Source organism: Salvelinus alpinus, chromosome 8, assembly GCF_045679555.1.
Source record: "Salvelinus alpinus chromosome 8, SLU_Salpinus.1, whole genome shotgun sequence".
NCBI classification, from domain to species: domain Eukaryota; kingdom Metazoa; phylum Chordata; class Actinopteri; order Salmoniformes; family Salmonidae; genus Salvelinus; species Salvelinus alpinus.
Window position 1 is genome coordinate 58,665,599 of NC_092093.1, and position 17,422 is coordinate 58,683,020.

The following is a 17,422-nucleotide window of genomic DNA, read 5'->3' on the forward strand; positions in this document are numbered from 1 at the left end:
TCCGGCCCACTTGACATCTCCCTAGGCCGTATGTGGCCCACGATGCGAAATGAGTTTGACACCCCTGATCTACTGCATCTTGCCTATGCCGTTCTGTACCACCACTCATTCATATATCTTTATGTACATATTCTTTATCCCTTTACACTTGTGTGTGTGTGTAAGGTAGTAGTTGTGGAATTGTTAGGTTAGATTACTTGTTGGTTATTACTGCATTGTCGGAACTAGAAGCACAAGCATTTCGCTACACTCGCATTAACATCTGCTAACCATGTGTATGTGACTAATAAAATTTGATTTGATTTGATTTTGAAATTAATCTCCCAATCTAGCACCATCTGAAGTGATTGTTGAGTCAAAGCCTCTTGATTGTAGAGGGCACAGCTGGTCACACCACCACGACTGATGATAAAAAAACAGAAAAGTGGCACAAAATAATTGAACACAGAGAAATCAGATGGACACAGAGGGGATCCACCTTCACCACTCTGAGAGCGCTGCTGTACAACGGGATCATGTGTCTCTCACTCCCGGGTGACATCATTCCCACAGGCTAAAGGCAAGAGCTGTGTGTGTGCGCACGCACAATCATGCACTCTGTTTTGGCGTGTGTGCACCTTTTTGATGTGTGTGCTGACGTTCGTTTCGGGACCGGCACGTGGGTTTGTGCATTTGGGTCACCGGCAGGATTATTTTCAAAGCTTATCCTCCATTGAGTTGTCAGACACACAATGGTAACCCTTGGCACACGGGTGTCTCCCCATGAATGTGCCTATTGTAGCTGGTGAAAGACCGGCTCTTCGCTGTCTTTCAACCGCTTCTGTGGTAATTGGTGTTATTGCTATATTGGTATGGTATTGCTGTGCTGTTAGGCTAACGGAGATGTTTTGGAACAAACACGACTGAAAACTATAAACATGGATATTGGGTGACTGTTTATGGGTGGCTATTTATGGGTGACTGTTTTGGTGGTTTTGAAAGATTGTTTGGAATGGATGACTAGTTGCATGTAGGATTTCTGGTTTTTACATGTTTGGTTATTGGCATTTTCATGATAACGGAGACTCAGATTTTTCGCTTTAAAATGTATGCCAAACATAAACCATTGATTTTCAAACTCTATGCACAAGGATTACTTTAAACAATTTACGCAGAAACATTTCACATTTCATTTACTGTGCACATGTGCAGATGCATATTTTGCTAACAGAATTACAGTAAAATCAATTTTTTTTATGCGACCACGTTTTCCAAAAACTCTGTCTTTTTTTCTCATGGTATTTACCATATCCACGTTCAGTGACTTCACTTGTGAAGTGTGTTGATGTCACAGGAGAAGTCTGTTGTGGACGGTAGCTTAGTCTGTTGTGGACGGTAGCTTAGTCTGTTGTGGACGGTAGCTTAGTCTGTTGTGGACGGTAGCGTTTCTATAAATCACTTCCCATTTCACTATAGTGCTTTTACAGCATGTTTTGTATTCGGGCAATGTGACGAGGAACTACACAGTGACCAGCCTGAGGAAGTTGTTCTTCTGCCTGACTAAATGGATCAGCGAAACCCATTTGAGAGTTTCAAGAATTTTCTGTTTCTATCAACACGTTTTTATCATCTTTTGACATGCACCTGTGATGGGAAATGCATGCCTTGTTGAAATGGAAATATCACTGTGAAGCAATGCAGTCTGTTATTTTGTGGTAAGGGAGATACAATTTGATTGGCGGGTTAGTCAAGTGTGCACATTTTTATTTCTGACGTCATACAGCTCAGTACTTTTATTACCTAGTGAGTGAACACGTCCCCTAAAGGCACTCATAAGGTTTCAAGGAAACCACAATGGAAGCAAAGGTCTATAGTTCATAATGTACACAGAGGGATTATCAGAAACGAGAATGAGGTATGTCTCTATAACCTGTCTCCTCTCCTTCATCTACACTGATTTTTGAAGTGGATTTAACAAGTGACATCAATAAGGGATCAAAGCTTTCACCTGGTCAGTTTTTCATGGAAAGAGCAGGTGTTCCTAATGTTTTGTTCACTCAGCAGGTTAGGTGAACTGAATTGTAAGTAAGTGTGTGTGCGTGCGTGGTCACTGAAACTGTGGTGAATTTGAACTTAATCACTTAAGAGGTGACCGAAACGAAGCACACTACTCAAGTACTTCCCACATTGATTCAGTGTTGACGTAGTGGAATTGAAACCACCTTCCTACGGTGAAGATGTCGGGACCGAAATACCTGCCATAAATCCTTTTAAATAAAATACCTGAATGTGCAGTGGGATCATTCCATATGAATTCAATAACTTTCTGACTACACACCTTTTCGTTTCGTTTAGGTTTCGTTCAAATCAAAAGGGGTGCAGTCAAAGTTATTGAATTCATATGGAACGACCCAGTGATAAAATGTGATAGGTTAGCAATAAATAGGACGATGACTGAGACAAATGAGCGAGTGACTACCTGGTCTGGTATTTTTGGCAATGCTGCCTGTCCACATTCCACTCCTCCTCTCTCAGGTAGGACTGAGTGAGAGATGGATGGTACAGCTGTACGTGCTGACTGACGTTTAGGCATTCATCAGCTTCCGGAGGTAGAGAACCAATCCATCCTGAACAGCTGATCTACATACCTGAGGGGCTTGGGACTGGAGAGAGGAGCTGATCTACACCTATAATGGCTGTAATTTTATACCTGAGTGGATAATGACTGGACTGGAGAAAGACTGATCTACTCTGCTGTATTTCTATACCTGAAGGACTTTGAATATGGAGAGAGGGGCTGCCACTATACACAAGTAAACAAACTGTATTTTTCTTTTTTAAATGTAACCTTTATTTAACTAGGCAAGTCAGTTAAGAACAAATTCTTATTTACAATGACAACCCACTGTTCCCCGGTAGGCTAACTGTCTTGTTAAGGGGCAGAACAACAGATTTTTACCTTGTCAGCTCGGGGATTCGACCCAGCAACCTTTCGGTTACTGGCCCGACGCTCTAACCGCTAGGCTACCTGCCGCCCTGTAACCGGTGTGAAATGGCTAACTAGTTAGCGGTGTGCGCTAGTAGCATTTTGAATCGGTGGCATCACTCGCTCTGAGACCTTGAAGTAGTTGTTTCCCTTGCTCTGCAAGGACAAGTGGATTTTGTGGAGTGATAGGTAATGATGCTTTGTGGGAGGTTGATGTGTTTTAAAGGGTTTCTGGTTTGAGCCCAGGTTGGGGCAAGGAGAGCGACGGAAGCAACACTGTTACACCTACACACACAGATGATTATAAAAGCTGTTCCGCCCTGATAAAGGGGAAGAGGTTGGACACTTGACAGCGACTCTATTGTAAACCGTTGAGGGTGAGCGGCTGCTTTATCAGCTGAAGAATTGTTTATTTGCTGTGCAGGATTTATTGTTTTACCATTCTATGCTGCACGTGAATGATCCATTACGCAATCATTCCTCCCATGTCTGTATTCAGAACTTTGACGTTAGGAAAGTAGTTTTGATTTTACTTGAATTTGAGTTAACTGACTGATGTGACAGGATTACTGGAACGTCTTATTTCAAAATAAAAAAATAAGACAATAAAAAGACAGTGATTTGTGAGATTAATGGCTACTTTGTACTTAGATCCATTTTTCATGGAGAGATGTTGGTTGTTACTGTAGCGCAGCCCCTGAAGTCATAACATTGCACCTGACAACTATAACAATGTAAAGATGATCTTCAACCAGAATAATTATGTGGATAATATCAAATTGACACGATTGTCTCTCTAAAGTAGAAAAAGGATACGGCTGAAATGAGTGTTGGCAGTATGTGTGCCAATTTTGTCCTCGTTTCACTACCTCTTCCTACAATAATTGCTTTGTATAGCACGGCAGGAGGCAGTGGGGAGACTTGTGAATTTGAAAGGGAAATGATCACTATGGAGTTGACAGACGCTCTGCTCTCTCTCTTTCACACACTCACACGCGCACACTGTAGTCAGTTACTTTGACTATGTTGTGTAGTCCACACTGAGATGGGGTTGGACATGCTAGCCTGACAGAAATGGAAGGCAACTCTCATGGTTGAAAGGCTTTCAAAGGCTGTGGATGTGTATTTATGTAACAGAGACTACAATAGGGCCTCTCAAGCATCATTTGATGTTCTGAACCTGTTTGGGCTACAGATGGTCACCTGTTTGGGCTACAGATGGTCACCTGTTTGGGCTACAGATGGTCACCTGTTTGGGCTACAGATGGTCACCTGTTTGGGCTACAGATGGTCACCTGTTTGGGCTACAGATGGTCACCTGTTTGGGCTACAGATGGTCACCTGTTTGGGCTACAGATGGTCACCTGTTTGGGCTACAGATGGTCACCTGTTTGGGCTACAGATGGCCACCTGTGCCCCAGCAAACAGCAGCTCTTTTAAAACTAGGAATGGTGTCACCCCAAATGTCATTCCAAAGTTTACCTGTTCTTTTTGAGCCTGTTGGCCAGATGTTAGATTTCATTTCTATAATATGTGAACCCTTTTTAAAGTATGTTTTTAGTTTACTGAATGCACTTGGCTAGGTTTAAAGAGCTCATGTGCCTAACTTGATAAAGTCTCCCTCACCACACTGGAAGTTTCTATCACGGTGCTATGTCATACTGGTAGGATGTCTGCCTGCTTGAATGCCAATAACTCTGATACACATGAAAACATTAAATGACCCAGGGCATCGATACATCACTCAGAGATGTACAAAAACAATATAACATTACAAAATGGGTGACCCTTTCCTTTAACGTTGTCACATTTACAGTGCATTCGGAAAGTATTCAGACCCCTTGACTTTTTCCACGTTTTGTTACGTTACAGCCTTATTCTAAAATGGATTCAATTGTTTTTTCCCCTCATTAATCTACACACAATATCCATAATGACAAAGCAAAAAAAGTTTTTTATAAATTTTTGCAAATAAAATCCATTTAAATCTGAAATCACATTTAACATAACTATTCAGACCCTTTACTTTGTCGAAGCACCTTTGGCAGCGATTACAGCCTTGAGTCTTCTTGGGTATGACGCTATAAGCTTGGCACACTTGTATTTGGGGAGTTTCTCCCATTCTTCTCTGCAGATCCTCTCAAGCTTTGTCAGGTTGGATGGGGAGCGTCGTTGCACAGCTATTTTCAGGTCTCTCATGAGATGTTCGATCGGGTTCAAGTCCGGGCTCTGGCTGGGCCATTCAAGGATATTCAGAGACTTGTCCCGAAGCCACTCCTGCGTTGTCTTGGCTGTGTGGTTAGGGTCGTTGTCCTGTTGGAAGGTGAACCTTCACCCCAGTCTGATATCCTGAGCGCCCTGGAGCAGGTTTTCATCAGGGATCTTTCTGTACTTTGCTCCGTCAATCTTTCCCTCAACCCTGACTAGTCTCCCAGTCCCTGCTGCTGAAAAAAACACCCCCACAGCATGATGCTGCCACCACCATGCTTCACTGTAGGGATGGTGCCAGGTTTCCTATAGACGTGACGCTTGGCATTCAGGTTAAAGAGTTCAATCTTGGTTTCATCAGATCAGAGAATCTTGTTTCTCATGGTCTGAGAGTCCTTTAGGTGCCTTTGGGCAAACTCCAAGAGGGATGTCATGTGCTTTCGTCTAGCCACTCTACCATAGGCCTGAATGGTGGAGTACTGCAGAGATGGTTGTCCTTCTGGAAGGTTCTCTCATCTCCACACAGAAACTATGGAGCTCTTTCAGAGTGACCATCGGGTTCTTGGTCACCTCCCTAACCAAGGCCCTTCTCCCCCGATTGCTCAGTTTGGCCGGGCGGCCAGCTCTAGGAAGAGTCATGGTGGTTCCAAACTTCTTCCATTCATGGCCACTGTGTTCTCGGAACTTCAATGCTGCAGAAATGTTTTGGTTACCTTCCCCAGATCTGTGCCTTGACAATACTCTCGGTGCTCCACGGGCAATTCCTTAGACCTCATGGTTTTTATCAACTGTGGGAACTTATATAGACAGGTATGTGTGCCTTTCCAAATCATGTCCAAACAATTGAATTTTTGACAGGTGGACTCCAATCAAGTTGTAGAAACATCTCAAGGATGATCAGGATGCACCTGAGCTCCATTTTTGAGTCTCATAGCAAAGGATCTGAATACTTATGTAAATAAGGTGTTTTTGTTTTTTAATTAAGTAGCAAAAAAAATATGCTTTCGCTTTGTCATTATAGGGTATTGTGTCTAGATTGAGGAAAATGTTGTATTTCATTAATTTTAGAATAAAGCTGAAACGTAACAAAATGCGTAAAAGAGGAAGGGGTTTGAATATTTTCAGAATACACTGTACATGGGGGGGATTTTTTCTTCTTCTTATGTTTACCTAAATCTGTGGTTCATTTGGTTGTTTCTTATGTGATTATGGCAAGTTTCAACGACTTCCCTTTTTTATTTCATTCGCCATTTTATTGTTTTGTTTTGTCAACAGGTCAGGAGTTTACAGTCCAATAACATTCATATAATAGTACATCTCTAGTCTAGATAGATATGTTTTGTATGTCTAGTTGCTCTTTGGCCATTTGGTAATGATGGCATACCAGGCTCCTGCTATCTTTTAAAAGGCCAAACAGGATGTAACTGCTGCTGCAGTCAAGAGTAGCCTGTTTCTCACAATGGACCTTAATTCCATGAACAATAACACACACAAAATGCACTGCTTTCCCTTCCAAATGACTGACATCAGCTTGTGATGTTACAGGCTGTTTGTAATGTAACTACCAGGTTTGAAAATACAGTTAAAGGTACTTTGTTGAAGAAGGATGAGTGGCCATTTTACAGGATTATTGGCGGCCATTTTCAATTTCTACTGCAGACTTGACAGTGACGTAATGCTAGGCTAATCAACAAAAAAGGTGGGGTGGGGGGGGACGTGACTTCATGCCACACTACATGAGCTATTTTGGCTGCGGGAGTCCAAAACATGAGTTCTGGACAAAGTGGAGACAACACAAGATGGTATTCCATTGAATTTCCATAGATGGACATTAGTCACGGGCAGCGATGTTAGTCAACATATGATGACACTTTGTTATGTCATGACCAGCATGTGACCACTGACCAGGGCCTGAGTCTATCATCCATTTATCAAGGTACTGGACCAAAACATCCCCATACAACTCATGAATCATTACTGATGTGATGGGTCATATCCCACTCTTCATACAAACCCCCATCCGCCCACTAACGCCACTCAAGCAACCTATACATTCCCAATCAAGTGTATTAATCAGTGAGAGGCAGCCATTACCTCCTTGTTTCTATTGATCTGTAGTTGGAGGATGTAGCCTGCTGTTAATGCCCCTGATTTTTACCAGACCTTTACTAAAAAAGGGTGCTCTGTGCTCACACAAGCCCCTCTTTTTAGTGTGTTGCGTGTGTGTGTGTGTGTGTGTATGTATGCGTGTGTTTCTCTTTTATTTGATGGCATAATGACCTTAGTGACCCCAGGTAGATCTGAGGGTGTTGAGAGGGTCTGCAAACTAAATAGTGTCTCCTGACCTGCGGCGCTAGACCAGACTCTCTGTGTGACTGGTAGGAGGGAATTTGGCTCTTGCTGTTGAGAGCGAGGGGAGCCTTGCTGATGAGGGTGGGGGGGGGGGGGGGGGTTCTGTTGAAGGCAGGTGGGGGGGCCTGGTGATGAGGGGGTGTTCTGATGATGGCAGGTGGAGGAACTGGCGATCAGTCGTCTATTCCCACTCAGATAATCAGATGTGTAGGAAGGGGAAAGTCCCATTTTTGTCTTTTAATGTCACTGAAGGGACTGTTCAAGAAAGAGACCGAGGTCAGGCCCATAGTATGACTGGTCAAGGAAATGATTGATAGCGGACTGACTTTGGATCAGTTGTTGTTGGTTGGCCTTAAGCTTTAGCCTACAAACCAGATTGAATGTAATGTTAGCTGTGACCAGGTTTGGACCATATGCACCAGACCCCCAAGTTTATTTTTGGAAAGCCAGATGTTCCATCCCCTGGCCAGGGGCTTATTAAGGAAAATGAGTTTTAGTTTCAACCACCACACTGATTTAAGATCAACACGTGTTGTTATTTGCACAGTTTTAAAATTAGAAAGATAAAGAAAGTCTTTAGGTTTTAGACACATGAGCTACGGTCAGCAATTTGGCACGCGCACAAGTTTCATTTCATCGCTTCTAAAAGTGTATGGCCAATTGAATCAGTAGGAGCTTTGGGAGAAGGTTTTAGCTGATTCACTTATGAAGGAAGGAGATGCCAAAGTGGCTTTGGCAGGTTTTGAAGGGCGCGCTTCCAATACTTTCCTTTCAGCAGTGGGGCAAGGACACTGGCTGCAGAGCGGTGTTGATGGTCGGACATGTTTAAAGCTGCAGTGAGTGAGGCGAAACACGTGTAAATGGTTATGCTTTTCTGGGGTATTGTTGTTGGACTCTGGCCTTGGCTCTCAGGCCCTGGTGTTGACATTCTTGGAGGAATTAGGTCATGATTGGAGGGCTCTTGGTTTCTACTCCGATTACAGACCTCCGTACCCACTCTCAGCCCCCTCTCTGCTTTCTCTCCATCAAGCCTATACCAGCTCCACATGTTTCCAGTTTCTCCATCACCATTGACCTACATATAATGTTTGGGGAAGGGGGGTCATTTAAGGAAATATTCATATTTTCTCTCTGATTTTGAATTACTTTGGAGCTCCAGTAATGATCTGATGTTAAAAAAAAGGAAGATATATTTAAATGAAATGATTGTTTTGAGCAGAGATTTTTGTAAGTTATTTATTCATAACAAGACAGCTGGGATGCACAGCAAGAGTTAATGTATTTGAAGTTGTTTGTATTCCAGGTTTTTCCCATTTTAAGAGGGATCTGTATTTGTACTATTCCTAATTAGACTCATTTTGGGTTAGGTTTGCCCTTAAGAGCTATTTCTTAAATGTACCACAAGTTAACTGCCATGTCCTCGCGCTCTCTCTCTTTCTCCCTCGCTGTCTTTCTGACTCTTTCTACACTGGATCTGTCAGAAAGAGAGGGAGAGTAAAAGGGGTGCAGCGATGTGGGCATGTGATGACCTTTAAAGAGGGAGTTGAGGCTTGGCGAAGATGAAAGCAGAGAAGAGGAATGGTAAGCAGTAAATGTGTCGGGAGCGGGGCAGGGGAGCGGGGCAGGGGAGCGGGGCAGGGGAGCGGGGCCGGGGAAACGGAGAAGGGGAGGGGTGAAAGAGACTGGCAGAGAGTGAGGGAAGGAGGGGAGAAAGCTGGACACTGGAAACTTGTGTGCCACCCCGTGGAGTGGGAATGGGATGGAGGGAGAGCGCGAGAGAGATGTGTGTGTGTGTGTGTGTGTGTGTGGGAGGAGAGATGAGTCTCTGTGGAACCCAAACTCTGTCTGTAGGAGGATATCCTGAGATAGTTGTCCCTGTCTCTCTCTCCCTCTCTCCCTGCCTGGCTTCAAACAGCTTTGTTTATATACTCTAGACAGGCACCTCTCTATTTTAGATCACTAGAGTTCACTCGCTCCCCTCTTCTCTCGAGCTGGATGAGGAACTGAAAGGTAATCTGATTTTTCCTCCTGAAATGTTATCCTCTGTGTGTGTGTGTGTGTGTTCATGTATTGATTCTTGTGAAGTGGAACATTAACACATGGACTGTCTGTATTGATGGTGGTGTGAATGGATACGTATTGTATTTACTAAGATATTTCCTTTGAGAACATTCAGTACTTGTCCTTTTAGCCAGTGGTCATGGATTATGAGTTCCAATTCCATTTAGTTATTTGTATGAATGTTTTGATTTTTGTGAAGGACAAAGATATTTCAGAGCAATTTTTGTATTTTTGATATCTTACCAAGAAGCACACCTGAAGACTTAGGGATTGTAGTACATTCATTTGATCTGAATTGACTGTAGTGGAACGGTACCCACATGATGAATGAGAGAGCTTTTTAAACGGAATGATGGTTCTATAGGTTTCCTAAGCTGGAGTATGAGTACTGTATGTATCCGCTGTAGTATGGGTACTGTATGTATCCGCTGTAGTATGGGTACTGTATGTATCCGCTGTAGTATGGGTACTGTATGTATCCGCTGTAGTATGGGTACTGTATGTATCCGCTGTAGTATGGGTACTGTATGTATCCGCTGTAGTATGGGTACTGTATGTATCCGCTGTAGTATGGGTACTGTATGTATCCGCTGTAGTATGGGTACTGTATGTATCCGCTGTAGTATGGGTACTGTATGTATCCGCTGTAGTATGGGTACTGTATGTATCCGCTGTAGTATGGGTACTGTATGTATCCGCTGTAGTATGGGTACTGTATGTATCCGCTGTAGTATGGGTACTGTATGTATCCGCTGTAGTATGGGTACTGTATGTATCCGCTGTAGTATGGGTACTGTATGTATCCGCTGTAGTATGGGTACTGTATGTATCCGCTGTAGTATGGGTACTGTATGTATCCGCTGTAGTATGGGTACTGTATGTATCCGCTGTAGTATGGGTACTGTATGTATCCGCTGTAGTATGGGTACTGTATGTATCCGCTGTAGTATGGGTACTGTATGTATCTGCTGTAGTATGGGTACTGTATTTGTACTAGTGAATCACAGGAAGCCATAGTGACTGTAGTATGGGTACTGTATTTGTACTAGTGAATCACAGGAAGCCATAGTGACTGTAGTATGGGTACTGTATTTGTACTAGTGAATCACAGGAAGCCATAGTGACTGTAGTATGGGTACTGTATTTGTACTAGTGAATCACAGGAAGCCATAGTGACTGTAGTATGGGTACTGTATTTGTACTAGTGAATCACAGGAAGCCATAGTGACTGTAGTATGGGTACTGTATTTGTACTAGTGAATCACAGGAAGCCATAGTGACTGTAGTATGGGTACTGTATTTGTACTAGTGAATCACAGGAAGCCATAGTGACTGTAGTATGGGTACTGTATTTGTACTAGTGAATCACAGGAAGCCATAGTGACTGTAGTATGGGTACTGTATTTGTACTAGTGAATCACAGGAAGCCATAGTGACTGTAGTATAGCCTACCGTACGTAATGTGTCACTGGAATGGTGTCACCCTGTCCCTACACTACCAGCACCTGAGTTAGGAATCTCTCTATCTATAACTCTTACTCTTCAACTTGAATTTATTTCAATAAACCTCCTTAACATGACCTGAGGGGAAATGGCTGGGTAGAACTAAGTGTGTCTGTGTCAGAAATACCTTAAATGTTCTGTATTTCTTCCTAATAAGGCTTCTTTCATTTTGAACCAGATGTTTGAACCAGATGTTTCTTGATATTTTGGAGACTGGAGATTAACCACTCTGTGAATCAACTGAGGTGACAGTGCGTCTACTATTGACTCTGTTCTAGGAACAACCTGGGCCAGTATTCACAAAGTGTCTCAGAGTAGAAGTACTTATCTAGGATCAGTTTTGTCTTTTTTTTTTTTTTAAGATCATAAGATTTATGGACAGAGAGAGAAGACCTGCTCCCAGATCAGCGCTCCTACTCTGAGATGTTTTGTGTATACTGGTCCTGACCTATGTCCCCTCAGTTGCCAGCATCATAGCAGGTGACGTCGCTGTTGTTCAGAGACGGTGAAGAGTTGTTTTCAAGTTGTATTGGTACGGGAATGCATGGTATACATCCTCCAACGAAAAGGTTCTGTGCTGATAAGCTGTCACCCACCCACACACACACATCCAAACCTGCTCTTCGACAAGCACGGCATATTTCTTTGTGTCAACATACCAGCCTTACACCTGGAATTGTTGTTTTTATTCTGCACACATGGATTCCTAGAACAAGGTTGTGTGTTCATTTGAATTGTCATGATATGTGCGTGAGGAGGCCTGCGTTTCTAAGCCTATATCAATAGGGATAGTCATAGGCTCAAAGTGTTCTTAGCTTATTCTTTGCCTCTACAGCCCATCATACTAGCTACTCTTCCTGTAATGAACGGAATACTGTAGGCCTGTATGTTATTCTGTGAAATCTCATGTGATAACATGAGTGTGAGGGTAGAGGAGTACCCAGGGGAATAAAAACCCATTAAAACAAAGTTCCGCTCCATCCGCACGCCCAGCATGCATCACTCTAATCAATAACATCCCCCTAAGTGTGGCCAGGGCCAGCTTCCTGGCATACACACACACTTATCAATATTTGAATACAAAACAAGTAGGCATACCTTTTCCCTGAATATTGATGTGCTTTTGGCCCTATGTGAGCTTGCAAACAAAATTGTCCATTGTGCAGCAAATTAACAAATTTAATTTGAACAGAATTGAATGAAATTGGGATGGTTTCCATGCTGAATAGATATTAGGAAATCCCTTAGAGGCCCCGGGAAGACCCCTTTAACCTTCCCCTCCACTCCTATTCATGTCCCTCCTCCAGCTGTAGAGGGGGAGATAAGGGTGTGTGTGACACTGCCCTCAGTTCTCTGCCACGTTCCTTTCCCAACCTATCATTCTTTGGACCAGGAACCCCCAGCATTGACCTGGCCCATCAGACCCGACATCAGACTCCATCAAACATCGGACCATACAGGTATATGGGGCCAACAAGCCACAACAAGGTGCTGCTCTCCTGACCACTCAACACACTGTCTGTCTGAAATGAAAGGGCCTGTGATGTCACGAGGCCTCTCTGTAATTAGGAGTTGTAATGGGAACCCGGGTGCGACTGGAAGCAGGCAGACCTGTGGGAAGAGATGGCTTTAGGAGGGTGGATGGACTCCGTATGATGATGGACACTGCATTCTGAATGTATTCAGGCCACATTTTTCACACTTTGTTACGTTATAGCATTATTCTAAAATATATTAAATGTTTTTTTTTCTTATCAATGTACACACAATAGTCCATCATGACAAAGCAAAAAAAGGTAGTAAGACAATTTTGTATAATATATATATTTTTTCTTCATATTCAGACCCTTTACTCAGTACTTTGTTGAAGCACCTTTGGCAGCGATTACAGCCTTGAGTCTTCTTGGGTATGACGCTACAAGCTTGGCATACCTGTATTTGGGGAGTTTCTCACATTCTTCTTTTCAGATCCTTTTAGGCTGCATGGGGAGCGTCCCTGCACAACTATTTTAGGTCTCTCCAGAGATGTTCGATCGGGTTCAAAGTCCAGGCTCTGGCTGGGCCACTCAAGGACATTCATAGACTTTTCCTAAAGGCACTCCTGCATTGTCTTGGCTGTGTGCTTAGGGCCGTTGTCCTGTTGGAAGGTGAACCTTCACCCCAGTCTGATATCCTGAGCGCCCTGGAGCAGGTTTTCATCAAGGATCTCTCTGTACTTTGCTCCGTTCATTTTTCCCTCAATCCTGACTAGTCTCCCAGTCCCTGCCGCTGAAAAACATCCTCACAGCATGATGCTGCCACCACCATGCTTCACCGTAGGTATGGTGCCAGGTTTCCTCCAGATGTGACTCCTGTCATTCAGGCCAAAGAGTTGAATCTTGGTTTCATCAGACCAGGGAATCTTGTTTCTCCTGGTCTGAGGGCCCTTTAGGTGCCTTTTGGCAAACTCCAAGCGGGCTGTCCTGTACCTTTTACTGAGGAGTGTCTTCCGTCTGGCCACTCTACCGTAAAAGCCTGATTGGTAGAGTGCTGGAGAGATGGTTATCCTTCTGGAAAGTTCTCCCATCTCCACAGAGGAACTCTGGAGCTCTGTCAGAGTGACCATTGGGTTCTTGGTCACCTCTCTGACCAAGGCCCTTCTCCCCCGATTGCTCAGTTTGGCCGGACGGCCAGCTCTTGGAAGAGTCATGGTGGTTCCAAACTTCTTCCATTTTTAAGAATGATGAAGACCACTGTGTTCTTGGAGACCTTCAATGCTGCAGACATGTTTTGGTCCCCTTCCCCAGGGTAGCAGTTTTCCCTCCTGTATCAGTCACTGATTGGTAAATTAGTCTAACCAGCTATCTAAACTTGTTGTAATCATTGTCAAATTACCGATGGGGGGACCCCCATTGATTTTGTTTGTCACTCTCACTCAGATATCATATTAAAAAACTGCAAATCATGATTAGAATTGCAGGACATTTGCTGTTCAACTACAAAATATTTTCTCTGCCCCGTGGCAAAATGTGTAGATTGCAAGAAATGTAAAAATATATATCTCCATTGTTGAGAGGGGGGCCTCTAAAATGTTTTACTCACAAGTTGGGACCCCCCGCAACAATTTTACTTAATGCCCTCAATAGGCTAGGGCCGGCACTGACTGCATGTGTGGGTATGGATGTGGGTACACAGACCCGCGAGCCACTGCGGTCCCTCATGATGAGTTGTGATTTTTATGTGGCCCCCCTACTCCCATCAAGGTTCCCCATCCCTGGCCTAACATGCTCATACATGTGAAGTGGAGCACAGGCACCCTCATTCACAGTGGTGGTACAAGTACCCAATTGTCATACTTGAGTAAAAGTAAATACACTGTACCTACATACAGAATTACTCAAGTAAAAGTTACCTAGTAAAATACTACTTGAGTAAAAGCCTCAAAGTATCTGGTTTTAACATGTGCTTAAGTACAGTGGTTGAAACAGTACTCATTTGTCAAAATTGAGAAAGTATTTAGTTATAGTAAATGTTATACATAAAATTCCAACACTCAGACGTCATTTACAAATGCAGTATTTGTGTTTAGTGAGTTCGCCAGATGACAATGTGTTTATATTGATAGGTGTGTGTGAATTCGACCAGATTGCTGTCCTGCCTGAACATTCTAAATGTAACTAGTACTTTTTGATGTCAGGAATTTAGTCGAGTAAAAGTTGTCAAAAATATAAATAGTAAAGTACAGAACCCCAAAAAGGACTTAAGTAGTACTTTAAAGTATTCTTAAGTATTTTACCCCACTGCGCATTCGTGTACATACACAGCTTATAGCAGCTCCAGCCGCAAATCGCGTTTCTCCAAATGAATAGTTTCATGCTTGTCTTTTTGTCTGTTTATTACCCTCCTGCAAGTTTGATGTATTTATCGTTGTTTTCCAAAGTTCAGACGTTAATTACAGCCCAGTTTCATGTTAAGTTACGTGGTTTCACTTCGCTATTATTTACAGTTTGTTTAGAAACATTTGCTTTTTTCGTTATTTCATGAACCTAAGAATCTGCTGTTTTGATTCTCTGAGTGGATGCAGTGTTTAGGAGGGAATAAGGGAGAACTCTCTACAGAAAGATGTTTATCACGGATATAAACTGTGGTCGAGTGCCTAAAGTAGTTTTTTCTTTATTAGGAATGGTGATTCAGCCCCCCCAAATTCATTTCTGCATGCGTAATGGTTTCTATGATTCACAGTGTGACATGCTAGCCTAAGTGATACTGGGCTCATTTTGCAATGAAAGATAAGATAATCATTCTTAGACTAGCTCCTCCAGTGTCTTCAGTAGGGCCATGGTGAGGTAAATTCCCTTCCTGTCAGTCCTACCAGTCAACAGTTTGGACACACCTACTCATTCAAGGGTTTTTCTTTATTTGTACTATATTCTACATTGTAGAATAATAGTGAAGACATCAAAACTGTCATCAAGGCAAAGAGTGGCTACTTTGAAGAATTTCAAAAATATAATATATTTTCTTGATCGGTTTAACACTTTTTTTGGTAACATGATTCCATATGTGTTATTTCATAGTTTTGATGTCTTCACTATTATTCTACTACAATGTAGAAAATAGTAAAAATAAAGAAAAACCCTTGAATAACTGGTACTGTATGTTCCAGTGTCTTACCTAGGTGTATCTGGTTTATAAAGTACAGGGTTTTGAGAAGTGTATGTCTGACGTAGCCTATTTTTTGCTCAATGTGTGAATCTGGTATTTTGAAATTGAAATGTTTTTCACAGTTAAACCAATTCTGGTATTACAAAAACTGTCTACAATCTCCTCCCCACCTCCCAATACCAACCTATTGACTTACTGACCTCCTCCCTCCCTACCCCAGGAAGGTGCAGTACCAGGGGATAGGCCTACTAGGCAGGATGAGTTCTAGGGGGACCAGGCCCTCTTCCCCCCCCAGCCCACCGGAGCGGCCAGCGTCGCGGGACTCCCAGGACTCCATGGAGGACTACTGGAGCGAAGTGAAGAACATCGAGGAAGATGGCCAGCGGGGCCACGGGGACTTGCTGGAGAGGGGCAGTATGGACGGTAGGCTACATACTTACCAGGAAATTGTGCTTTTAGCCATTTATAGACCTAGGGTGTGTTGAGTTGGGCTCAATTCCAGTTAAATTCCATTAAACTCAGGAAATGTGAAATGGAATGGACCCCAACTCTTGATGTGCTCTTTTGAAGTCCTTCCCATAGAGATGGATACAAATTTAAATTCTGATAAATGCTATGGATACTGATTTATCTCCGACTCTTCTGCATTCCAGAGGCGGAGCTTGAGGAGGCGTGGCTGCAGGATGCGGGTCTGTCCACGCTGGTGTTGGGGGCGTTGGGGGAGGGGCCTGCGGAGGCGCTGCTCTCTACACTGTCGCGCTCGCAGGCAGCCATGGTGAAGAAGCGTGTGGATAATTACACCCTGACCGTGAGGAGGCGGAGCAAGCAGCCGACCAGACACGTCCGAGACGTCTTCTCCACGCCAGACACATCGGTGAGACAGATGGCATCAAAGAGTTAAAGGGAACACTTTTTGTTCTTTATGTTGTTCACTTTTTGTTGTCTACGGCAAGGGTGCTTTGGGTTAAGCATTCAGCAATTGTGTTTATGGAGTTGGAGTCGGTATATTTCCTATTGAAATCCTACAATGAAACGAGTTGACATGAAATCTGTCTCATGTCTGGCCCTTTGTAGGCTATAACTGGTGCCTCTGACCCTCAGTGCCCCTATGACCTCAGTTCATCTGGATATAACCATCTCATCTGGCATACTGATCCTCTGGCAGAGCCAGACAAGCCTCTGTAATCTCAGTACGTATCCTAATCCTGTGTGTCAGAGATGGTCTAGAGTAAGGAGAGGAGTCCAGTAGACATGCCCCCCCCCCCCCCCTCGCATTGGTATGGGCCAGAACCATTATAGGCATAATACATGACTTTGGCACGGGCCATTGTTAGAGGGGCCGGGTTGGATGGTGGAAACACGATGAGCTCTTGCTTAGCCCTATAATGCAGCTCTCAGCTGGTGTGGGCAGCTGTCCCCTCTTTCTCCAGAAATAGAATTGCCCCACTGACTGACTGGTAGCTGGAATGTGAAGAAAGTTTTACATGAGAAGGGCAACAGGGAAGTCCCATACTGTTTTCAGATGGCGGTGTAATGCACGCACTGCTGAGATCAAATGGCATCCTATAGCACAGCAGTGTTGAAATTCTGTAGAAATGTTGGTCGTATATCAGGAAGCAAGCCCACAGATTGTGTTCAGCCTAGTGGTGTCTTTGCAGTTGTCTTTCTAGTGAAGTTGAGGCAAGTATG

At 43.4% G+C, this 17,422-nt stretch overlaps 1 protein-coding gene across 2 annotated transcripts in view; it reads left to right on the plus strand.

Moving 5' to 3' along the window:
* The window catches only part of LOC139583364 (rho GTPase-activating protein 18-like), a 41,169-nt gene that overhangs the window by 8,205 nt on the left and 15,542 nt on the right, over positions 1-17,422 (plus strand). Inside the window, exons 1-3 of one of the 2 annotated variants that reach the window (XM_071414353.1) lie at positions 9,278-9,535; positions 15,954-16,156; positions 16,387-16,607. In XM_071414353.1, the coding sequence (XP_071270454.1) occupies positions 15,991-16,156; positions 16,387-16,607 (387 nt within the window). In that variant the 5' untranslated portion in view covers positions 9,278-9,535; positions 15,954-15,990. Of the gene's footprint in view, positions 1-9,277; positions 9,536-15,953; positions 16,157-16,386; positions 16,608-17,422 lie in introns of those variants that run through there. The other variant, XM_071414352.1, reaches the window with a different exon arrangement.